The following is a 26675-nucleotide window of genomic DNA, read 5'->3' on the forward strand; positions in this document are numbered from 1 at the left end:
AACATCATGATTGTGGTGGTGTCACAGCTGTATACCTTGCCAAAATTCATTTAAGTATACACATAAAACTGGTGGATACTACTGTGCTTCACATAATTTATTGTTATGTCTCAATAAAGCTGATTTAAAAAACAAACTAAAGCAAAAAACCTAAATGAGGCACGGACGGTAAAAATAAAAGGATGGGCAAAGATATAATAGAACATGAACAAATGTATTTCGGACACTTCAGAATTCAGTGATAATCCATGAAATATGAACTACCATGAAGTAGACCTTTTTAAATTATAGTATGACAAAACTAGAAATCAGTAACCAAAGTTTAAAATTTATAAACTACTCGAAAATGTAAATACAAAGGAAATCCAAACCACAAAAACAGGAATTTAAAAAGTAATGAAACTATCAATTCAGTGCAATGGAATTTTGGGACGCTACCACAGATGCTCTGGGCATTGTATTTAAAATGATGTTATTAGTACAAAGGTTGACAGATTAGTGGAAGAGAGTAAATAAATAAATAAACTGAGCCTCATCTATTTAGCTTCCCCAGGGTTTTGTTTTCAAAATCCTTTCTTCTAGACCATAATTCTTTTTTCTAATTCTTGGTTATCTTTTTCCAGTTATTGGAGTGTCCTCACAATTTTTATCGATTGCCACTACGTTTCTGGTTCCGAGAAAATAGAGAAATTTGCATTTGCCCCATTTGGACATAATGGAAATTCAAGGTTATTAGGTATGACTGTGTTCATAGAAAAACAACAAAAATAAGTTTCTGAAGAGATTAGCAATGACTTGCCTTGTGTGAGGGAACCCAGGATTGAACTTTGGGTCTTCTTTTTCTAAGTAATTTCTGAATTTTTTTTACTATTTTTAATTTTTTGTTTTCTTACTGTTTTAAGTTAAGCATATGTTGCTTCTAGAAACAGAACATGTGAAAATAAACTTTTTTTTTTTTTCCCGGTACACGGGCCTCTCACTGTTGTGGCCTCTCCCGTTGCGGAGCACAGGCTCCAGATGTGCAGGTTCAGTAGTTGTGGCTCACGGGCCCAGCCGCTCCGTGGCATGTGGGATCTCCCCGGACCGGGGCACGAACCCGTGTCCCCTGCATCGGCAGGTGGACTCTCAACCACTGTGCCACCAGGGAAGCCCTGAAAATAAAACTTTTTTTAAGAGAGAAAATATTTTTATTAGATTTGATTAGGAAAGTTTTTTTAAGGATATGGATTCAGAATTTATCCTTGAAGAATAGATAGAATTTGGAAATATATTTTAGGTAAGCAGAAGAGTCTTGGAGATGGTAAAATATTGGATATATAATGGGCTACTAGTTCTTCTAGCATTTTCCCATCTTTTCACATATATTAGATATTTTCTAACCACTTTTAAACATGAGGATTTTCGAAAATTGAACTTCAGTCTTCACTGGTAAGCTCATTCATTTCTGGGAGAATTCTTCATTTTGGTATTGGCTTCCATCTTATAGCACTTCGGTTTTGCCCTTTCTGTTTTGTTTTCTTTTTTATGGTACGCGGGCCTCTCACGGCTGTGGCCTCTCCCGTTGCGGAGCACAGGCTCCAGACGTGCAGGCTCAGCGGCCATGGCTCACGGGCCCAGCCGCTCTGCGGCATGTGGGATCTCACCGGACCGGGGCACAAACCCGTGTCCCCTGCATTGGCAGGCGGACTCTCAACCACTGCGCCACCAGGGAAGCCCTGCCCTTTCTGTTTTTGAACACATCTCTTAAGCTTTTATTTCTGTCGTTCGAAATTTTAATTCTAACATCTATGTTTTTTTTTCTTATCTCATACTTTGGAATTTCTTCATTATATTAATTCCACTTCTTTTAAATTTATTTATGCTATTTATTTTTCTTCCTTGTTAATTTTTCTGTTTTATTGGATTTGGTGGCTTTTCCTTCATTGTGCTGCTTTCCTTCAGTGTTTGTTAGTTGTTAGTCATCTTTGTATTTGAGAATTTTTCTCCTGCCTGTTGGTTGTTTTCAACATAGTCTGCTTCCGCTGTTGGTGAGGGTTGTACCTACCTAAAACATGAAGCCATATCTCTGTATTCAGCTGCTTTGTTCTCTGGGTGAAAGTCACCCTGTAACACGAATGCAGGAGGGAGACAGAGCTGTCCCTCCCAACGCCTCAATTGGTCATCCTTAGGCTTGTCCCTCTTCCTGAATTACTTGATTCAGCTTCTCCAGAACCAGCCTTTTCTCTGGAGAAGTCTTTTCCTATGTGCTGTGGTTTTCTCTGGTAGTTTACTAGATCTAATCCTGCCTGTTTTTTTTATCCTTGGGGAATTTCTCAAAGTGTTTATTTCATTACTAGCAACATTCGGTTTTGATTTCTAGCCTGATTGTCTATTAAAAATATCTCTCATTTTAAATAATTTTGTTTGGAGAAAGAGGTACCAGTTTGTGCTTAGTCTGTCATTTGATCTAAGTTGATAATATTTAATACTTAGCAGCATTTTCAGTGATACATTTGGACTAATTGCAGAGTAATCCTAGAGCTATAAACCTTTGTTTTTTTAATGTAATTATGAAGCAAGATAAATGACCCGTGTGTGTTTTCTATTGGGAAACATGAAATGGTTTAACCATGGCTCTTTTAGCATTTTCACAAATATCTAGATTAGAGTATGGATCATTCTGCCAAAGAGGAAAGTAGCATTTGAGATTTGAGCAGTTAATTCACTTCTGAAAAGTCATTAAGTACTTTTTCCTTTGTTAACTAGTTAATTCATTTGATCTGAAGTTACTCTCTAGATTGCTAATCTAACGCTGGGAGAAAAACTAGGAAAACGCTCATCAGATGCCATAGAATGGTGTCACAGTGCTCAAGTAAAAAGTGAAATAATCCTCCCAGTATTACACATTGTGGAACACTTGTCATTATTTTTTTCTTCACGTAACTAAACTGTGCTTAGCTGAAACTTTGTTATTGTATCGTCTTCTCCTAGCTTGATGCAGTTAGAAGCGATCTTCAGAAAATCAGAGAAACTAAAAGTGATGATATAAGTGCTGCTAACACTAAGAACGCAGGGAAGAACATGCGAGTCACTAAAAACAAACCAAGAGATCCGCAGCCAGCAACTGAAGATCCAGATAATGATGTTGCTGTGGAGGACGACAAGCAAGAAAAGGCAAATAAAAAGGTTATAAAAACAGCACTCCAGGTGACAACACAAGAAGTGGAGCTGGAAACTCCTGAGAAGAAGGCGGATGCAACACCCCAGAAAGTACGGACCAAGCCACTGCCAGGTGTCACTCGTGAGAAAAGTGAGAAGGCCAAGGAAGGAGAAAATAGTTTAGATGAGGAAGAACTGATGCAAGTATACCAGCTCCAAGTAGCTGAAGAAATGGCAAAGGAGATTAAGAAGAAAATCCGAAAGAAACTCAAGGAGCAGTTGGCTTACTTTCCCTCAGAGACTTCCTTTCCTTCAGATACTTCATTGTATGATGACAAATTGAATGGTGAAAAAAGAAAAAAGAATAAAAAGAAAGTTCCAATCCTGTCTAAATCTGAAACAAGGTATGTTACATTGATAAATATAAAATGTCCTCTTAAAAAAATACTATTATTTTCAGCTTTTGAGTGATACCTGTAGTTTTGTTACTGAGTCTGAGATCATACTGCTCGCCGCATGACAGGCCAATAATCGAGAGATGAGTTGCTGGGGCAAGGAATGACGGCTTTATTTGGAAAGCTGGCAAACCGAGAAGATGGTGGGATCGTGCCCCCAAAGAACCATCTTGCCTGAGTTAGAATTCAGGCTCCTTTCATACTAGAAGGGGAAGGAGTAAAGTCACACACTTCCTGGTTCCCATCAGCCTCCAGAGGGGATGTGTTAATTTCTTCCTCCCTGCAGTCATTCACAGGTGGGCCTGGTCAGGATGTTTCCTGTGAGCTAAACAAAGGTATTTTAGCTTAATGCTCATTACCTGGGAAGCAGGGCTCCCAGAGATGGGCCATTATGTATAATTTAAGCTTATAGGCAACATCCCTTTAGTGATTAACTTGTAATAGAATACAAAATGTTCTTCCCTATCACATTTTCACAAAGAAAATGTTTAGTCCTCCTTTTGGACACATAGCCAGTACAGTATTAACGGCTAACCTTTATGTGGCCCCTTCCTGTGTGCTTAATGCTTTACAAGGAATACATGCTTTTTCCCTTATAACAACCCTATAAAGAATAATATTATCATCCTGTTTTGCAGGTGAGGCAACTGAAGGGTTTAAGTCACAGAACCAGTAAGAAGCGGAGCCAGAACCTTGGCAGTTTTGCCTTAAGAGTCGAACCCTAACTATTCACATCTGCTTATTAAATAATTGAAACCTAAGTAGCCCCTTTATTGAGCTACAAATGCCTGTTTGGATATATGAAAATAACATTTCCCCCAAAGTTTACAAATGACATTTACTCAGTGTAGAACACACAGACACAGAGAGGAAAACAAAAGTAATCCAACCGTACAAAGATAATCACTATTAGCAGTTTTGTATTCCTTTAGTCTTTTTTTTTTTTTTTGCGGTACACGGGCCTCTCACTGTTGTGGCCGCTCCCGTTGCGGAGCACAGGCTCCGGATGCGCAGGCTCAGCGGCCGTGGCTCACGGGCCCAGCCGCTCCGCGGCATGTGGGATCTTCCTGGACCGGGGCGCAAACCCATGTCCTCTGCATCGGCAGGTGGACTCTCAACCACTGCGCCACCAGGGGAGCCCTCCTTTAGTCTTTTTTTATATACAATGCTTATACATATATGCTTACATATACAATGTGAGCATCTGTGAGTATATTCATATTTGTATGTCTCTCCTTGGGGAAAACAAGACAAAAAAAATCTTTTAACTACTGTGATTAAATTTGTTTTTCGTAATCTACATCTGGATAAACAACTTGAGGTGGGAACAGTCTGTATTTGACTATTCTGTGGCATTCAGGGTCAGTTTCCCTTAATGTCCTCATCTAAAAATAATTCCCTTCTTATCAAAAGCTAGACAACCAGTTGTAGCAAAGAGAGGGCAAATAGAGTTGCTAACAGGGACACGTTAGTATATGAATTAGTTATCGGTTGCTGCATTAAAAAGTTACCCCAGAATTTAACAGCTCAAAACAACAAACATATATTGTCTCACAGTTTCTGTGGCTCAGGAATCTGCGCGTGGCTTAGCTGGGTGCCTCTGACTCAGGGTCTCTCGCAGGCTACAGTCAGGATGTCAGCTGGGGCTGCAGTCATCTCAAGGCTTGGCTGGGGGAAGATCTGCCAGATGTGCAGCTGTTGGAAGACTTGGATGATCCACTGCTAAACTCACTCATATGGCCATTAGCAGGTCTCAGGTCCTGACTGGCTTTTGACCAGAGACATCAGGTCCTTGCACATGGATGTTTCCATGTGGGCTTCTCACAACAGGGCCACTTGCTTCCCCCAAGCAAGGGCTCTGAGAGGGAAAAAGCAAGACCAAAGTCACAGTCTTTTTGGAACCTAATCTTAGAAGTAGCACCAATTACTTTTCCTATATTCTGTCTATTAGAAGTAAGTTGCTAGGTCCAGCCCACAATCAAGGAAGGGGATTACACAAAGATATGAATATCAAGAGGCAGAGATCATTGGGGACCACCTTAAAGACTGCTTACTACAGTATACCATAAATCCTATTTCTTCTCATAACCACCATATCTATTATGAAGTGTAAAGTCATACTCAGTAAGATCAGTTCATGAGTTTTAAATAAAACCATGCTTTACATGACAACAGCATACAAAGGGTAATTGTTCTCTTTAAATAATAGTATTTGATGATGTGATAAAGTAACATGGCTTTCTGGAATGACTGGCTTGAAACATTTATTTCTCAACCTCTTTTTTTTGAAATATGACTAAATATATTGGAAGTCAATTTTTGATTTATTAAATGCAGATTTCTTTTTTACTTGATAAATCACAAACTTTAATAGGCTGGTTTCTCTTTACAACTCAGTATGCTTCTAGGCTGCCACCCCTTGCCATTTAGTAGTTCATGTGACACATATTTTAATTTTAATAATAGCCTTCTGAAAATGTAGTGACACACCAAACATTGGAAAACACAAGAAATTAATTTTTACATAGAAATCAAAAGTTGACTATCTGAAGCCTCTTGAAAACAGAACAAACAAAATTAGAACACTTTTTGTTTTTAAATAAAGTAATTTAGAAATTTGTTCATTATTTATTTACTTGGCAGTAGAGTGAGGATGATTTGACAGTCCTATGTAAAAACAGATCCATTGATCATAAAATACAATTTCACTTTTCCCTGGAGTTTAGAGATGAGTTTAATGTGGCTCATGGGGTATATAATGTATCACTAAGCGTAACTGAGTACACATAATACCTAGTTTGGTAGCCAACCATTTTAGTGTGTAAGAAAATATATGTATCTCCCAGCTGGAAATAATATTGATTTTAGGATTATCTTTGCCTCTATTCACTGTTTACTTTGCTGCACAATAATAATAATAATGGTACATTTCCAATGGCTTGAACTTGGATTATATTTGCAGTACATTGATCATCTCTGATGACCCAGTTGAAGGTGAACAAAAGAAGGAATCCCCAGTTGGAGCAGTTACTTCAGATTCTCATCAAGATGATGAAATAAGCTCAAAGGAACAAAATGTACAAGACAATGTGCAAGATGATGCAAAATACAAACTGAAAAAAAAGAAGAAGGCTAAAACAGGTTTGTTACCCAAATTAAATGAGAAATGTGCGCCTTGGTAAGAATAACTTGATTCTAGGACTGTTAGTCCTTAAAACTAAAGAAAATCTAGTTCCAAAGGATATAATTGAAAAAAATCCAATATAGAATATTTGGTGCTTATTCTTGGATTCGTCCGGATTATAACATTCATTTATTTTTAACGGTGGACCTCTGTGATGAGTTAGTCTTACTTGAGTCATCTCTAGTTAACGACTTGATTCACCTCTAGAATGACATTGACTTTGTTGTTGCTATTGTGGCATAGAAGATTTCTTCCTTATGTTATTGCCTCTAAATAATTAAGAGTTATAGCACTGAAAGCTATAAAATGGTCAACAGCCGATAAACATTTCACATGTTAAAGCTGCATCCCTCTGTCAAACATGGTATCTTCACAATGTCTCCTAATTCAGCTTCTCTCCTTCCTGCCCACTTTTCATTTTACCTCTTGCTTTCTACCTTCCTCTTTACTCATTTCATTTTTCTTTACTTATTCCTGCCCTTTTTCTGCTTGTTACATTTCTTTTTTCTTTTTTCTTTTTTTCTTTTCAATTCCCATTTAACTGGCCAAAAATTGGGACTAAAATAGGCAATTTTAGACTTTATGGTACTTATTCATTGGATGATGCAATTTATGGTGTTTTGTGGTTCCATAATTAATTTTTTAAAAAGTAAAATGTACATGTTACAAGTATATTACTTAGTGAATTTTCACAAACTGAACGTGTCTGTAAAGTCATCATCCAAATTAAGAGCCAGAGCATCATTAGCACCCAGAAGCCCCCACAAGTTCCCTTCCTGTTCATTATCCTACAGGAGTAAATGCTGCCTTTTCATCTAACACATAGCCAATTTTTCCTGGTTTTTCTGCTTTAATATAAATAGAACAATAAATACTATGCTCTTTGTGTCTGGCTTTTTTTTGCTCAAAATTATTTTTGTGAGATTTATACTGTTGTTGCATGCACTTGAGCTTATGCATCATCAGTCCTGTTTTCGTACTGTATAGATACCTGTTGTGTGAATATACCGCAATTAATTACCTATTCTGTTGATGGGCATTTGAGGTGCTTCTGGTATTAAGCGATTATAAATAAAGCTATAATGAACATTCTGTTCACATCTTTGGTGAGCACGTGTATACATTTTTCTTGGGCACATTCTTGGCATTCTTGCTGTGCCGTAGAGTATGTATATCTTTCACTTTAACAGGTTCTTCTCCCTTTCCAAACTTGGGTTACCAGTTGGTACTAGCAGTATTCGAGAGCTTCCATTACTCTGCATCTTCACCAATATTTCTATTGTCAGTGTTTTAAAATTTTAGTGATCCTTAGGAGTGTTTAGTGATTATTCCCTTTTGACTTTGATTTGATTTCCATGGCAACTAGTGAAGTTGAGCATCTTACTCATGTTAATTGACTACTTGGATTCCTTCACTGTAAATTTGTTCACATCTTCTGTGTATTTTTTTAAGAAATGGAATTGTCTGCCTTTTTCTAATTAACGTGTAAGAATATTTTATATAACTAGATAGCAGTCTTCTCAGATATAAATACATATATATATTGCAAATATCTTCCCACTCTGGGTTTTATAATTTTTCTCCTACGGGTATCTTTTGAAAAACGGAACGTAAAAATTTCATATAGCCCAATGTATCCATTTTCCCCTTCTATGTTAAGTGCTTTCTGTGATTTAAGAGCTCTTTCCCAAGTCCTGAAGATGTTTCTCTGTACATTACTTTCTAAAAGTTTTTTTGTTTCACTTTTCACATTTAGATTTCCAGTTTATCTGGTATTGATTTTCCATGGTGGTAGTGGTCCAGACCCATTTTTTTCTCGTATGAATATATAACTGACCTAGTACCATTTACTGAAGAGAGCTTTTCCTCTGCATTTCAGTGTCACTTTTATCATAAATAACATGACTGTGTAAGTGGGTCACTTTCACTAGTTTCTATCCTTAGATGGTTTGCACCAACACCACCATCATGTCTTAGTTCTATAGCTTTATAATAGGTCTTTCTGTTAATAATGATAGTTTTATTGCTTCTTTTTTAGTTCTTATGTCTTACTCCTTATTCTTACCTTGATAACACTGGCTAGGACTTTGTTTACAGTGTTAAATAGAAGTGACAATAACAAGTATCCTTCTCTAGCTCTCAGCCTTGGGGAATGCTTCCATTATTTCACCACTGACTGTGTTGTTTGCTATAGGGTTTTTTGTAAATACCTCTTATTGGATTAATTACCGGCTATTCCTAATTGGCTAATAGTTTTTTTTATTATTATTATGACTAGATACTGAACTTTATCAGGTGCTTTTTCTGCATCTATCAATATAATCATATTTTCACCCTTTTTTCTATTAATGTGGTTAATCGTTATTTGATAATTAAGCCATCTTGATGTTTCTGGCAGAGGTGGGGGGCACCCACTTTGTTGTGGTGTATTAGCTTTCTTTTTTAAAATCTATTACTGGATTTGATTTGCTGATACTTTGTTAAGGATTTTTGTAACTGTAGTCATGAGAGAGATTGGTTTGTACTACTCTTTCTTAATATACACAGAGTTTGTAATACCAAGGTTTTGGTGATCTCAAAAGGAATTGGGAAATACTTCCCTTTTCAATTCTCTGTAAGTATTTGTGTAAATTGGTGTTCCGTCTTCCTTAAATGTTTGAAGAATTTACTAATAAAGCCTCTTAGGCCAACGTTTTCTTTGTGGAAAGAATTTTAAATCAGATTTAGTTTCTTTCATAAATACCAGACTCTTCATATTTTCCGTTTCTTTTATCAGCTTTGATAGACTGTATTTTTTGAGGAATTTGTCCGTTTAGTATGGATTTTCAAATTTTGTATGTCTATAGTATCTGAAAGGGTACCCCTTGATATTGGTAATTAGAGTCCCTCTATTTCTTCATTAGTCTCAGGATTTTCAATTTATAAATACTTTTAAAGGACCAACCTCTAGCTTTTATTTCTATCTGTGATACATTTGTGTATGATTTTGGTAATTTCTTCTATCTATATTATTTCCTTTTTTCTACTTTCTTTGGATTTGAGTTGCTGTTGATTTCTAGCTTTACAGGTGGATTTTTTAAGATTTCAGTCTTCCTTTATATGCATCTAACACATTAAGTTACCATCTAAGCACTACTTTATCTGCATCCCACAAAGTTTTGATATGTTCTATATTCATTATCATTCCATAAAAATATTTCCTAATTTCTATTTAAATTTCTCCTTTGATCATTCATTATTTAGAAGCATATTGTTTAGTTTCAGGCAGCAGGTGATTTTCTAGTTATCTTTTTTTTTTTTTTTTTTGGTTTTTATCTTCCATTGTTGTCAAAGAACATATAGTGAATGATTTCAGTCTTTAGAATTTATCACAGCTTTCTTTATGACCACCTTATGATCGATTTGGTAAATATGCCACGTGCACTTGAAAAGAACATGAATTCTGATGTCATTGGGTGCGGTGGTGTCCTGTGTATATCACATCAAGTTTATTGTGTTCTCATCTTACTGATTTTTTGTTTTTGTCTGCTTATTGTATTAGCTACTGAGACGAGTATTAAAATTCCCACTATTATTTTGCATTTCTGTTTTTATTTCTGTCATTTTTTTCTTTATATATTTTGGAGCTATGTTATTGAATATATATACATGCTTAGGATTGTTATATCTTCCTGTCAAATTGACACTTTTATTATTGTCTTAGTTCATTCAGGGTGCTATAACACAATACCATGACTGAATGGCTTAAACTATAAACATTTATTATTCATGGTTCTGGAGGCTGTGAAATCCAAGATCAAGGTGCCTGCAGATTCAATGTGGAAGGGGCAAGAGAGCTCTCTGGGTTCTCTTTTATAAGGGCACTAATCCCATTCATGAAGGCTCTACCCTAATGACCTAATCACCTTCTGAAGGCCCGACCTCTTAATACTATTTCATAGAAGGTTAGGCTTTCAACATATGAATTTTGGGGAGTCACAGGCATTCAGTCTATAGCAATCATTATGTAGTGTCCTTCTTTATCTCTGGTAACCATTCTCCCTTAAAGTCTACTTATGGTTTGAGTTTGCATAGTACATTTTTTCCCTTCCTCATTTCTCCAGCATCATCCACAGTGTACCCCTAGGTGGTGCCAACCTGGTTGAGAAAGGACAGCCTTCAAACCTGTGCTTGGTTCATGGTCTCCAGGTCTAGGCAGGGCTTGCCAGTACTTCGTTCCTCTACTGGCCCCTAGGCTCCCTGTGTGTGCCTTCTTTGTACTTCCTTTGGGCCACAGTATGTCTGTATTCCTTTCCTTTTTGCCTTCACCTCTTTTCTTCTCCTACTCCAGCACATGTGGGGTCTCAGCCCCCAGGCTGTGAACTCCCAATAAATGTGAAGTGCTCTTGTGCCTCCCCCAATATCCTCTTGTTTGCGACCTTTCTGTGTCCTTATATTTATCACCTCACTGTTAGTTTTTCCATATGACCTAAGTGTTTTATGTTCCTTAGTCTCCTTGCCTTCTTTTGAATTATTCAGGTTACTTTAAATATTTTGTTCCCTCTATTAACTTATTGACTTATTAATTACCATATTTCTACTATCTTTTAGCTGATACCCTGAAGAACATTAAGTTTATTCTTGACTTATTATAGTCTAATACAAACTAACTCCCTAACAAAATACACTTCCGCAACACTACTAAAACATGAGAATAGTTTGACTCCATTTGGATTTTGTCAGGTGCTTTCTCTGCATCCATCCCCCCTCCTGCCTTCTAGGTTCTTATCCTGTACTTTAGGCCTACATATATTTTAAACTTCACAGATGTTACTGTTACCATTTTGTACAGTTGATATTAATTTATATTCACTCCTAAATTTACTTTTTCCTTTATTTCCATTTTTCCGTTTTTCATCGCTTGAAGAATTCAGTTTATTCTCTCTCTTAGTGCAGGCCTGCTAATTCACTCAGATTTTGTTGTGTTAAAATGCTTTTACTTTACCTTCATTTTTGAAGCATATTTACTAATATATAATTTTAGGTTACAGGAAATCATACAGTTGTCTTCTGGCTTCCATCATTTTTGTTCCCAACTGCAGTCTTATTTCTGTCCCTTTGAGGGGACTGTTGTCTTTTTTTTTTTCCCTCTGGCTGCTCTTTAGATTTTCCTTTTGTCTTTGGTTTCAACGTTTTATCATGCTATGCCTAAATATAGCTTTGATGGAATTCACCCTGCTTAGAGTTTACTGATTGATATCATTTATCAGTTGTGGAAAATTCTTAGTCATTATTTCTTTAAATATGGCTTCTTCATCATCCTCTCCTGTTTTTCTAGATTATAATTTCACAAACTCTTTTGAGTTTGTCCACATGTTTCTTGTGTTTTTTTTTTGCCCCATATTCTTTTGTTTTTTTTCCATTGTGCTTTGATTTGGATATTTATATTGATTTTTCTTCTAGTTCACTAATAATGTCTTCCTTTGTGTCCAGTATGCTTTTAGACACATCCATTGAATTCTTAATTTCAGACATATTTTTCAGTTCCATAATGCCTGTTATTTTTATGACTTTCAATTCTCTGTAGAAAGTCTCTATTTTTAAAAATAATGTTGTCTGTCTTTCCTGTGCTAACTCCAGGCTGAATCATCTGTGGGTCTGCTTCTGTTTTCTGTGTTTTCTCTTGGTTATTGGTCATACAGTCTTGCCTCTTTTATGTTTAGTAACTTTTTTATTATATGCTGGACATCGTGTATAGAATCCCAGAGGCTCCAGATGATTTTATCTTCCACTAGAGAGGGTTTCCTCTTTCCACTTTTAGGCAGACAGGGTGGGCAACTGATTTCAGCTAATCTGAGCTAAGTCAGATCTGGGTCACAGTTTTGGTAAGACTCTATCTCTGATTTGCCCTGTTCCTAGGATGTGCCCTTCCAGATGTTTCAGATTGAGAGCCTGGCAGGTATTTGTCTTGTCTACCCTAAAAGACTTTGGGAGATTCAGTTTTGCCTTTCAGAGGTTTCAGCTTAGTCCTTTAGCCTTCTGCCCCATGCAACTTCAAATTTTGGCAAATGTCTTGAGGGAGAGACTGGCCGTGTGTTTGAGGCCCCTCAAGTCTCCAATTTTGTCACTCCAGCCCTGCGTGAACGCCAAAATCTCTGCTGGTTTCTCTGTCCCCCAGTAGGGGCCTTCTGCCAGGGGGTCCGCCTGGATTCTCAACCTCTAGATGCGCCCAGAATTGGTAAGTGACCCCAGGTGAAAAGTGGCTGTAGGCATAAAATGACCATGCCCTCCAGGGCTTCCTCCTTGCCTCTTTTGTTTCAGGTCCCTCCTTCTGTTGGGTCATTGTTTCCTAGTACCACAAGACTAGGAGATTTTACTACAACTTTAGCCTCTCACATTGGCCTTGTGTTTGAGGCTGGTTTTATCACTTAACCCCATGCACCCACTAAAAATTTTGCTGGTTACTCTTTCTCCCAGTAGTGACCTTCTTCTTGGGTCCTCTGCTCATATGCTAATCAGCAAATGTCCCCAGACACTGAAACAGTTGTCAGTCCATCAGCTTACCCCTGATTGATCCTCCCACTCTGGAATTTTAGTCCATCTACTATACATTGTTTCTGTACTTTTCTGATGCCTTTAAAAATAAGGTTTTCAAAATTTATTTGGCTTTTTCAAGTTGTTGTTACCAGAAACATTGACCTGCAACATCCTACTACATCCTACCCAGAAGCAGAAATTTGAGTGATACATATTCCACTTAGAAAATTTCTAAATGAAATTACTTTTTTGTCTTTGGCTCTCATTTGTTTCTTTCTGTGTTGTTAGTCCTTGTTAGGGAAAAAAGGAAAGATACCTCACCCTATTTTAGTGCATTAGTAAATGCAATATTTACTCTCAGAGTGTAGTCTGCTATTATCTGGCTTTTTCTTTCTTTTTCCTTGAAGTGCCTTTGTTAACAAAGACAAATAATCATGGATCACTAGGATTAGATAATCTGTAAATTCAGTTTATTGTTGAGTATATTGTTATGGGAACAATTAATTATAACATTGATTTTCTTCCGTGCATGTAGTTTCAGATGATAATGAAGACACTGATGGTGACGGTGTTCATGAAATAACAAGCCGAGATCGTCCAGTTTATCCCCAATGTTTGCTTGATGATGACCTTGTCCTGGGAGTTTACATTCACCGAACTGATCGACTTAAGTCAGATTTTATGATTTCTCACCCGATGGTGAAAATTCATGTGGTTGATGAGAATACTGGTCAATATGTCAAGAAAGATGACAGGTGATTTTTTTAATTGCGCAGCCAACCCTTGAAATTGAAACTGTCTACCATAGAAGTCTCTTTTCTGCCATTGACAGTCAATGGGAATAGAGCTATATATAGATTTGTATTAGAGAATGGTATACTAATTGTAGGTGTTCATCAACCATTGATATTGATCAGTATGTTTTATAGAAGAAATGGAGAACATGTGTTAATTCAGTAATTCATTTTAAGTGAAGGGGACTTGATAGAGTTTCTCCCAAGCTTAACTTTCATTGTATGGCATTTAACTTGCATTGTAAATCATCTTATGTGGCACTGCTTTAATTGTCTCTAACCTCATTTTTTTCTTTTGAAGTTAATATGTTATCTGTGCCTCAGATGAGATGAATGTCTTGAATTTAATTTTTCCTAATATTAATTCTATAACTAATATGTGTTTGAAGGCCCCAATAGAAAGTACACTATTGATAAAATAAATGACAGTACTAGAATTCAGAAAAATTATTTGTTTGGAAAAATGGCAGGCCTGGGAAACTTGAAAATTATCAGAAAGGTTATTCACTTATTCATTTGTCTTGGAGCATACAAAGAAAATATGACACACCTCAAAGTACTTACAATCCTGTTGTGATCATTTTGTTATTTAAATCTAATGTACTAATTTATCACAAACTCATTTAAGGTTCTGAAGGTGTTACTTAATTCCAGCTTTGTATGCCAAAGGTGTAATCACACCTCTCACTTTATGTGTAAATAATGAAGTAATTCTATGAAACTGACTGATAGTATGTAAATACAAGATGAAACTAAGATACTACTACTTTTACGTTGCATAAAATTTGTAGTTTTCTAGATAGGTAAAATTTTTTTCCTTATGTGTCATGGCTATTTATTATTTTTGGTCACCTCACCTTGAACACTATTTTTATTTTTTTCTTGCCTTAAAATTGTAAAGAACTGTGTTAATGGAAGTATCTTTTTTGAACAGTGAACGGCCTGTTTCATCTTACTATGAAAAAGAGAATGTGGATTATATTCTTCCTATTATGACCCAGCCATATGACTTTAAACAGTTAAAATCAAGACTTCCGGAGTGGGAAGAACAAATTATATTTAATGAAAACTTTCCCTATTTGCTTCGAGATTTTGATGAGAGTCCTAAAGTCATCCTGTTCTTTGAGGTATGAATTGAATAGAGCAGTTTAAACTAAATTTTACTTAATATTTTAATAGCACAAATATAAGCTATTATTTTAGTAGATCAATAATACAACAAAGTAGTGAGAATTTGACCTCTAGGAATAATGTATTTGTAATGTGCTATGGAGATACAAGTAATCGTGTCTTTGCTGAGCCTTTACTAGTACAAGTAGTTAGCCATTTGATTTACTCTGTATTATTTAATCCTTACAGCAATGCCATGACTATTCACTGAAGTGATGAATCTAATCTATGTCTAAGCAGTCTTCCATTTTTAACCCTTTTCGCAAAGAGTAAGCTCATTTAACTGTATCAGACTTCCTAAGATTTTGTATACTACTAGGAGAAATAAAGAAGAAAATACACAGATCGCTTGACTAATACAACGTGTCATATAGCCAAAATGAAGTAGAACTTCTTAGATGTCAAGGGTTAGTGGAGGGTCATAGCAGTCAGGGAAAGCTTTATGGAGTAGAGTGCCTGTGAGCTGACTTTTTTTAAAGAATTAAATTTATTTAAACTAAAAAAACCCCAAACCAGTTCACCTATTTCTCTTAACCCCCACCCCCCGCCCCTAGCAACCATCAATCTGTTCTTGTATCTATGATCTTGGTTAGTTTATTTGTTTGTTTAGATTCCACATATTAGAGAGATCGTACAGTTTTGTCTTTCTCTGACGTATTTTACTTAGCATAATGCCCTTGGGATCCATCCATGTTGTCACAAATGGCAAAATTTCATTATTTTTTTATGGCTTAATAATATTCCATTTTGTGTGTGTGTGTGTCTGTGTGTGTGTGTGTGTGTCTGTGTGTGTATACCACAGTTTCTTTATGCATTCATTCATCAGTGGACATGTAAGTTGTTTCCACATCTGTATTGTAAATAATGCTGCAATGAACAATTTTGCATTAGGGTTTTTGTGGGTTTTTTGGATAAATGCCTAGAACTGAAATTGCTGGATCATATGGTAGTTCTACTTTTGATTTTTTGAGGAACCTCCATATTGTTTTCCACAGTAGCCTCACCAGTTTACATGCCTACCAGCAGTGCACGAGGGTTCTCTTTTCTCCACATCCTTGCCAACACTCGTTCTAATCTTTTTGATGATAGCCATTCTAACAGGAGTGAGGTGACACTCCACTGTGGTTTTGACTTGCATCTTTCTGATGATGTTTGATGTAGAGCATCTTTTCATATACCTGTTGGCCAGATGTCTTCTTTAGAAAAATGTCTCTTCATATCTTCTGCCCACTTTTTAATCCGATTATTTTTTTACTATTGAGTTGTAAGAGTTTTTTACATAGTTTGGATATTAGCTGACTTACTATTTCTAATTTTTTACTGCAAAGGAAATGAAGGCTCAAAGTATAAAGTGATTATCCCAGAGTTACTCCAGTTTTAGGTGAAGGTAATTAGTATTTAAAGATAATTTGAATCTAAAATACCACATTTCTTTTCCCTACTTCATGTTGTCTCTCCATAAGCAAAGGAAAGGAGAGAAAGCCTCTCCTCCAGTTTAAGCAAGATGGGGAATTTTAGCATGGGAAAAGCAAGGCATGACCAGAGCCAATAACTTATTTTGTAGAGTCACTTGTTTCTATGATCCTTAACTTTCAGATGATCTAGTGTGTTTATGGTATGAATCCACCATTTACAATTGTGATTATGTTGTATGATTTGTACAAAGCCACGCTTTTTAAAAAAATGATATAATTTGTATGTAAAGGTACTGTTTCTTTGTCATAGCAATTTGTCCTCCGTTACCATAATATTCTCTTATACTCATTTTAATAATATTGTGAGATTTAAGAAAGTTAGGTTGTTGAATTATAAACACTTTTGGTTGATTCTTTTTTTTTTAATTTTCTTTTTGGATGTTAAACCCAAGTCTTTTTAAAAAAATTTATTTATTTTTAAATTTTTAAATTTATTTATTTATTTTGGGCTGTGTTGGGTCTTCGTTTCTGTGCGAGGGCTTTCTCTAGTTGTGGCAAGCGGGAGCCACTCTTCATTGCAGTGCACGGGCCTCTCACTATCGGGGCCTCTCTTGTTGCGGAGCACAGGCTCCAGACGCGCAGGCTCAGTAGTTTTGGCTCACGGGCCTAGTTGCTCCACGGCATGTGGGATCCTCCCAGACCAGGGCTCGAACCCGTGTCCCTGCATTAGCAGGCAGATTCTCAACCACTGCGCCACCAGGGAAGCCCGGTTGATTCTTAAGGTTTGACATAAAATGTTATTGTCTACAAAGCTAATTTTTGATTTCAACTTTTTAACGGTGTATTGAGGACCACTCAATAATATCTATCAGAAATTCTTAAAGCTATTATTCCATTTTCAGGTATTTCACCTAAGGGAAAAATGACAAATGCACAAAGATATGTGTGTAAGGATATTTATTTAAGCAGTGTTTATAATAGCAGAAATTTTAAGGAAACAGATCTCTTCAATTAACAAGAGGTTTGGTTAAATAAATTATGGTTTTTTATTAAATTTATGATATTTCTAATACAGAAGAATACTAGGTGGCCATTAACATGATGGTATACATATGTATGTATTGACTCGAGCTATCCACTACATATTACATGAAAATAGTTTGCCAATAGCATTGGAACACACAAAAAGGTTTAGATACCTATAAACTAGATGTTAATGTTGATCAGCTATGGGTCTGGATTATAAGTTTTTATTGTATATTTTTCTTATACTGTCATTATTTTTTTCACTGAGAATGTATTACATTGAAGACAAGTTTAAGTATATAAAGAAGAGGAATAAATGGAGTGCATATTATGTTTTAAGCAGTCCTCTATAAAGATTTGTTATCTCAGATGAGCGTTTGATAAGCACCAGTAAGTGGTAGTCTCTGACATGTACCTAGAATACATGTAGTCTCTGTGGCAGGTTGATTGCAAATCCATGAGCTTTAATATCCAGTCAGGATAGAGATATGAAAGAAGTTCTGTTGAGAAGCCTAATGACAACATATATCCAAAGAGAAAATACTCAATTTCAGGAAGCTGATCCAAGGAAAAACCCACAGATTAAGGCCATGAGTTTTTTAAACAAACAATTCTTTGAAGTCTGCGCTCATACATTAAAAAAAGAGCAAAGCTTAAGGATTTTGTGCCTGGTGTATTTTTGCCAGGACTATATTTGAGGTAATTAATGCTTTGTCTTGAATTTTAAATAAATCTTAAAGATTTATAGATAAAAGATAAAGTGGTCAAAAAATGGACCTTACTAACTGGATGAGTTAACTCAAAAGTGAGTGAGATGATATAAAAATGTTTTTCTTCTAAGGGAGGATTTTTAAAATTTTAATAATATATTATTGGGAAATATTAAATTTTAGAAAGCCTAGTATACTGTGAAGTAATTTTTTATGCTTATTTACAGATTCTTGATTTCTTAAGCATGGAAGAAATTAAGAACTCTGAAATTCGAAACCAAGAATGTGGCTTCCGGAAAATCGCCTGGGCATTTCTCAAGGTATGTTTTTCATCCATTTAAAACAATGTTTAAAATAATCTTCAAATCTGATGCACTACTTTTTTCCAAATCAGTTTGGTTTCATATAAGGAGTTATGATAAGGAGATCAGATTGCCATGGTAAAGAGTTATTAATTCAAGCTCAGGTGATGCTCATTCAGATTCTTAAATATTTATTGAGTGCTTAGTGTGTGCCAGGTACACTATTTGGTTCTAAGGATCCAGCACAGAGAAAGACACACACAGCCCTAACCTCATTTATTCAACTCAGCAAATTATTATTTATGTGCCAGCCACTGTTCTAGTCAGTGAACAAAGAAGATAAACTCCTTGACCTCATGGCCTTCATATTCTAGCAAGAAAAACAGACATAAAACAATTGATTATACAACTTAGCATTTATTACAATTTTTATAAATACTCTCAAGTTGGATGGGGTAGATGATGAAAACATCCTGCAGGGTCAGGAAAAGGTCTCCTGCAGAAGAGACATTGAACTTGAGCATGAGCTGGATGGCAGTAGTGGGGAAGAGAGAGTTCTAGGTAGAGGCTACAGGCTATGCAAAGACCCTGATGTTGGAAGGAACAAGGAATACCTAGATAACCACAAGAAGGCCACTAAGATTGGAGGACAGAGACTGAAGGGGAAATGGTGCCTGAAGAGCTTGCTGAGGTAGACAGGGCCTTGATGATAAAAGGTCTTTGAGCCATTATAGCAACAGGGCACCATTATAAACTTTAAAGAGTAATGGGAAGCCGTTTAAGGATTTTAAACAAAAGGATGAAATAATCTGATTTATTTGTTAGAAAGATTACTTTGCTGAGTGGAGAATGGATTAGAGAGGGTACAAATGTATGTACTGGAAATCAAAGTAGAAAATTCTTGCTGTAGTCTAGGTATAAAATGATGGTGTCTTGACTAGGATGTTTCAGCAGAGATGAAAGATGTGGATAGATTAATGTTTAAAAAGGGGGACGTTTTACTTACATAATTCTTTTATTTCTGACTTTAAACATAAATTTGAGTTTTAAAATGTCTTGAGTAATTAACTTGTTTTGTATTATCTTATAAAACTTTTCCATTTGTGCGTCCATCCATTCAACAAATATTTACTCTTTGAAATGTAAATGGTAAATAGTCTATGAAAATAGTCTATGAAATGCCAGGCACTCTGCTAAATATAGGGCATTCATGGATACATTAGACATTGTTCTTGCCCTCCAGTTCAGTTTCTGTGTAAATGTATTACCTATATGATTATGTGCTATGGAGTAGATGCTGTGAAAACCCAGATGGGGCACTTAATCCATGTTGGGGGTTAGAGGCTTTAGGAGAGGTGCAGTCTGCTTGCTGAATGGCAGTCTGATAGGCTGAAGAATCACTTAGTCCGTTGTACCTTCTAAAATCTCCCTTCTATAACCTGTTATACCTTTTTCTAGACCCCCTCTCATACCAAATAAAAAAGAAAAAGGCAAAAATAAAAACAAACAAACAAAAAATGCAAAAAAGGTCACTTTCACATAGTAAACATTGCCATCTTGTGGTCTTATTAGAAACTTTTCATTCCTTTTATGCTATGGTTTGTGCAGAACTGCAGTATTTACTGTAAACTGCACTTGGGGAACAATGTATTTCACAGCATTTTTACCTTTGTGTCATATTAAGTTTTATTTATTTATCTACTTTATGCCATTGATATAAATGGCAGTCAGGAATAAAGTGTACATTATTCTATGTGCATCCTCTGTTAGAACACATATCTCTTTCATTACACTGTAAGCTTTTCAAGTCTTTGGTGATTCTTTTTGGTCAATTTGTTGAACATATTTTAGTCCTTATTTTACCAGATCTCTTTGCATTTAATATATCACTCTTCAAACTCTCTATTTTATAATATCATCACTCTCCACATATTAATGGCATATAGAAAGTGCTCCGTGAATATCTATGGAGAAAGTGGCATGAATCAAATTAAAATGCGAACGTTTTAAAACCTATACCATTGGTTCCAGGACTGTCCTAGATAACTGTAAAGTTATCATAGTGGTCCAAATGAACCCCAAAGGACCTTTGTCCAGATTTAAATGAGACTTTATCCTAATTCTCAGGTAGAGGCACTTTTGATTCTTTTAGCACATATATATGACTAATCTTTTAAACTAAAAAATAATAAAGCCTTATTTATTCAAGTTTCACTTTGTATGTTTTGTAATCATAATGGCAGGATCTTGGCTGAATCTTAGTTGTTTACTCATACAAAGCAGCATACTAGTATAAACTAAATTGCCTGGTGAATATTAATACAACTTATGGAAAGTATGATTTAGAATCTGGGGAATAAATATCTTCTAAAAATGATGTTATTCCCTTATGATAAGCTTCAGGCAGATAGTAGTACAGTTTATGAAGGTAATCTCGACTGCTTAATATTTAATGACTGAACATCTCAATTGCTCAATTTGAAACTGTTTTTTTACCCCTCTATATCATAACATCACCTCTCAGCTTACGACCTCCATTGACTTTACATCTTCCCCTGAGAGGGGTAGGGAAAAGATGAGCTGTATTTTTTGCCAACTCTGTTTCTTTATTGATGCCTCATTCCTGAACACACTGCAATCTGGATTTTGCTTCAGCTACTAAAGCTTCTCCAAACATATCACTATGACTTCTATTTACCAAATTATTGAACATTTTCTAGTTCTTCTTTTATCACACCTATGTGCATGATATCCCTCTCTTGAAACTCTTGTTACCTTGGTTTTCTTGACACCATCCTTTCCTGATTTTCCTTATCCCATTCCTTCAGTTTCCTTCCTGGTCTACCACCTATCTCTTTAATATCAATCCTACTCATGATTCCATCTTTAATCCACTTTTCTTAGACCCACTTTTCTTGTGTGTGCCTCAGAATTCAGACATTTCAACTTGGGTGACCCATAGATATCTGACTCCCCCAAACTGAACATCTTCCCTAGATCTCTTATCTTTTCCACATCTGCTGCTTCAGTTGGTAGCACCGCCATCTGTCCAAACTCCCAAGTTTACAACCTTAGAGCTGCCCTATCTATCTTGCTAGCCACAGGTCATATGTGGCCATTTGAATTCAGATTAATTAGCTAAAATTAAATATAATTAGGGCTTCCCTGGTGGCACAGTGGTTGAGAGTCCACCTGCCGATGCAGGGGAAATGGGTTCATGCCCCGGTCCGGGAAGATCCCACATGCCGCGGAGCGGCTGGGCCCGTGAGCCATGGCCGCTGAGCCTGCGCCAAAAAAAAAATTAAATATAATTAAAAATTAATTTCCACAGTTGCCCTAGCCACACTTCAAGTGCTCGATAGCCATGTGTGACTAATGGATACTGTTTTGCATGGCACAAATAGAGAGCATGCCCATCACCACAGAAAGTTCTGTTGGATAGCGCTACCTTAGAGTCTTTCTTGATTCTTCTCGTTTTTACTTTCCAAGTTGCATGAGTCAGTAACAGTTATTAAATATTCCCTGTACTCGGTCCCTTCCTACTCTTGGAGTTTGTCAGCTCCACCTGCCTAAACTGCTGCAAAAGCTCCCAACTGTCTCTACTAATTTGTAAAGGACACAAAAGTTAGCAAAGGTATTTTCTACTTGAGTCATAGTCTAGTGAAAGAGGACCTGTTTTGAGCTGGTGAGATTATTTTTCTCACAAGAATCTCCATTTATGTAGCTGAAACATACGTTGTCTTGTTTAATAGTTTTTCTTGATTGAATAGACCTTTTTAAGAAGGTAGACTAAAATATTTTAGAAATGTAATAAGGGGCTCAAACAAGTTTAAGTATCTTAATTACTTTTTTAAAATAATTTTGACTTTTTAAAAATTTAAACATCATGAAATTTTACCACTAAAAATACTGATGCTGAACAAATGGGAAATTTGTTTCTGTGTTTAAATAATATGCATTTTAATCTTTATTACAAACAGTATTATTACAAACAAATGTGTATTGATCACCTCCTTTGAACAAAGTAACACCCAGCATAGTAATGTAAATGCTTTACCAACAGTCTGAAGTTGTATAGGGGAAAAGACAGCCATTGGGAAGATATTTTAAGTCATTTGGGCTATCTTGTCAAAATGACCTGGAATTGTGCTTAACCAACTGTGTCAGTGTTCTTTCCTCTGCTTTACAAATCTAAAGAATTTCAGCATGCCATGTTAATCTTTTTAAAATGAGTTTTTGGCTATATACTGTCGCTTTATTGGTTGTATTTTCAATGAAGGTAACGTTTTATTTGAATTCTTATTTTAAGCTTCTAGGAGCCAATGGAAATGTAAACATCAATTCGAAACTTCGCTTGCAGCTGTATTACCCACCCACAAAGCCACGATCCCAGTCAGATGTCGTTGAGGTTTTTGAGTGGTGGTTAAAATGTCCAAGAAATCGTTATCCATCAACGTTGTATGTAACTGTAAGAGGATTAAAAGTTCCAGAATGTGTAAGTTAATAGCACATGAAAAAATATATCTTCCATTGTTGAGATTGAATGGTGACATGTTTCTATTTCTAAAAAGGTAAAGTCTTTAGAATTATTTTAATAGACTTCTGAAATAGGAAGGGACCTTCAGAGATTATATATTAAGCCTGTAATAGCTGATACTTAAAAGATACTTAAATGAATTTTTAAGTACTAAGTATAGATTTCAGTTTTAGGAAAAAAAAATATTTTCTAATAATACTGATCCTTAAAAATTAAAGATAAGAGAATGATTTAAAGTGGGAGTTGACAAATATTTTCCATAAAGGACCAGACAGTAAATAGTTTAGGCTTTGCAGGCTATACAGTCTCTGTTGCAGCCACTCAGCCTTGCCTTTGTAACGTGAAAGTAGCTACATAGACATATGTAGGTGATAACTAAACAAATGGGTTTGGATGTGTTCAAATAAAACTTTATTTACAAAAACATCATCAGGCTACATTTGGCCCAGACCATAGCTTGCAGACCCATGAATTACAGGCACATTTTTTTACAATATTATTCAAATAATCAATAACTAATATTTCTACTTCTGTTTTACATAGGTTAAAATTATGAATATCTTAGCGAAGCATTTGTCCTAAAATGAGGTGAAACTTTTGCTTTTGTCTCATTGCTATAAGACATTTCAGGCCAGTTGCATATTCTGTAGTTGATAGTATAAAATGTGACCATAGGGTTGGTTTCATTGGTTTGAGTGTAGTTAAACCTATTTTAAGAAATGGAGGATTTAAAAAACTTTAGATCTTTATGTTACCGGTTTTGTGATCCTAAAGCCAGAGATACCATAGTACAATGTCAGAGCCATAATATAACATCTGGTAGGTATTGGTGAAGAGGCAGAAACAAAGGGACAGAGTTACTAAAACTATTTTATGTAACTATTGGAGTTCTGTTTTATTCCTTCCCACTTTTAAGGCTTTTGGGTTTAGGACTGTAATTTCAAGCAACCTTTATTTTATTTAGAATAGTGTACAAATAAAAGTAGAATTTTTTTCTGGATTACATTTTGAAAACATTTTCGTATTATAATGTTTGTTTCAATATTTTTAAAACCATATATGCTAGAAAAGAGAAAAAGATTAACGTGATATATACATTTTCTCATTTTCTGTACATGTTTAGATAAAGCCATCTTACCGTTCTATGATGGCTCTTCAGGAAGAAAAGGGTAAACCATTGTATTGTGAACAACACCATGAGGCACGTTCAGTAGACACAGAACCTGGATTAGAAGATTCAAAGGAAGTGGTGAAGTGGAAACGACTGCCTGGGCAGGTGAAGTGGTCTCTGACACTGGATTCATTTAGATATTTACTCATTTACCTTGAAAACGCCAACAGCTCCTATGGTAACTGGCTTCCTACTTTTAAAACTCTCAGATTATCCTTGTTTTTAACCATGATCTTGTCTTTCTATTAATTCATGTGGTAAATAATAATAGAGTGCCTATCATGTGTATAAAGGCACTATCTTAAGTTCTTTAGTGACCTGGGGAGTTTTATTAGTTTGTCAGAGCTGCCATAAAAATATATCACAGACTGGGCCTCTTAAACAACAGAAATTTACTTTCTCATAATTCTGGAGGCTGGAATTCCCAAGATTAAGGGTTGGCAGCGTTGATTTACTCTGAGGCCTTTCTCATTGGCTGGCAGATAGCTGCCATCTTGCTGCTTCTTCATGGTCTTTTCGCTCTGTGTGTGCATCACTGGTGTCTCTTCTTATTATCAGATTAGGGCTGTACCCTAGCAACCTCATTTTAATTTAATCAGCTCTTTAAAGACCTTATATCCAAATACTGTTACAGTCTGAGGTACTGGGGTTAGGGTTTCAACATATGAATTTGGAGGGACACAATTCAGCCCATAAATCCACAATTTATGGATCGTGAACTTTTTTTTTTTTTTTTACAGCTCCTGGCTTCTTCCTGAGTTACATTTTGATAGAGATAGGTATATGTATATATCTTTACCACAAGTTGAGCTGTATTTAAGCTTTTTCTAAAGTTCTCTTACTTGGTTAGCATATTTTGTATTGGCAAGAAGCATTACTGATAAAGTTTTGCAAATCTCTTGTTTCCATAAAGAGTGGAGTGGTTCATTTTAAATACTCGGTATATACAAAGAATGACTATTTTCCTAGACCTGTTCACATTTTGTTTTGCATGATATCTGACTTTCTTTCTGAGGCTAATTTTACAGATACATCTTAAAATCAATTTTAAATACTTCAGACATAATAATATGGAGAGAATAATACTTAGACTGTGGCCTTGGGGACCTTTCACGTCAGTTGGGGACATGGGAAGCGGTTACAATGTTCACTGTCAGATATGCTGCAAAGAAGTCTTGAGGAAATATAGCTATAAAAATAATTGTTTAGATCAGTAGTTCTCAAAGTGTGATTTGGGGACTGCTGAGAGTCCTGAGATACTTTCAGGGGGTCTGTTGAAGTCAGTCTATTTTCATAGTAAGATCATAATGATTCTAATGATTCCATAATGATTTAGTTTTTCTTTTTGACTTTCATTCTCTTACAAGTATACACTGGAGTTTTCCAGTGACTAAATGATACATGATCTCACAAAAGGGTGAATGCAGAAGCAGTTATGAAATTCCAGCTATCTTTTATTAGGCCAGATGTTAAAAAGATTTTCAAAAATATAGAACAATTCCACTTTATGTAGTTATTTTTCATAAAAAGAAATTATTTATGTTAACATTGAATGGGTTTGCTCTGTTGTTTTTTAAATGATTAACAAATATTTTTAAAATTTCTCCATTTTAATATCTAATATAATAAATATCTGTTTATATAGCCACATAAACAAAAGCGTTTTGGAGTCCTCAAAATTTTTTAAGACTGTAAAGCACCCTGAAACTAAAACAGTTTGAGAATTGCAGCTATGTAGAAGGTGATCTGGAGTGGTGGAAGAAGGGTTCATTCAACAGGTTGGTGGAGCTTGAGGTAGACTTTAAAGCATGGCCAAGTTAGGAGTGGGTGAAGAGGACAGGGAGGAATATTTCATATTGTGACAATGTTGTAAATAAATGGGAAAGCACCTGCTGTATTCCTCAGGCACTCAAAACTTGGCTGGCTGGAAACACAAGTTTGTATAAGAGGTAAAAGTGGTGTGATAGATTAGGCCCGCATTGTGGAGTGGCTCAAATGGTAGGTAGCCTAATATTTGATTGTATGGGATTGAGAGATAATGGGAGGTTTCAGGTAGGGAGGAAGCACTATAACAATTGTATTTTAGGACAGATTAACACTGGCGATGGCAGGTAGATCTTGAGGGAGGATACATCAGAATGAGAGAAAGGTAGCCATTGCAGTCATTGATGTGTGAGGTGAGAAGGGTCCAACCTTGGGGTATTGGTGGCAAAAGTGAGAAGTAAGAGGTAAATACAAAAGGAAAGACCTAGTGTGA

General features: G+C 35.9%; 1 protein-coding gene across 1 annotated transcript in view; it reads left to right on the forward strand.

Moving 5' to 3' along the window:
- AHI1 (Abelson helper integration site 1) overlaps positions 1–26675 on the forward strand; it is a 195445-nt gene that overhangs the window by 16294 nt on the left and 152476 nt on the right. The window contains exons 4-10 of the mRNA XM_007452996.1: positions 2971–3542; positions 6556–6734; positions 13829–14048; positions 15022–15214; positions 18636–18728; positions 23020–23205; positions 24371–24523. Coding sequence (XP_007453058.1) covers positions 2971–3542; positions 6556–6734; positions 13829–14048; positions 15022–15214; positions 18636–18728; positions 23020–23205; positions 24371–24523 — 1596 coding nt within the window. The remainder of the gene's footprint in view (positions 1–2970; positions 3543–6555; positions 6735–13828; positions 14049–15021; positions 15215–18635; positions 18729–23019; positions 23206–24370; positions 24524–26675) is intronic.

This window comes from Lipotes vexillifer, unplaced genomic scaffold (genome assembly GCF_000442215.2).
Source record: "Lipotes vexillifer unplaced genomic scaffold, Lipotes_vexillifer_v1.1 scaffold155, whole genome shotgun sequence".
Classification (NCBI taxonomy): Eukaryota; Metazoa; Chordata; class Mammalia; order Artiodactyla; family Lipotidae; genus Lipotes; species Lipotes vexillifer.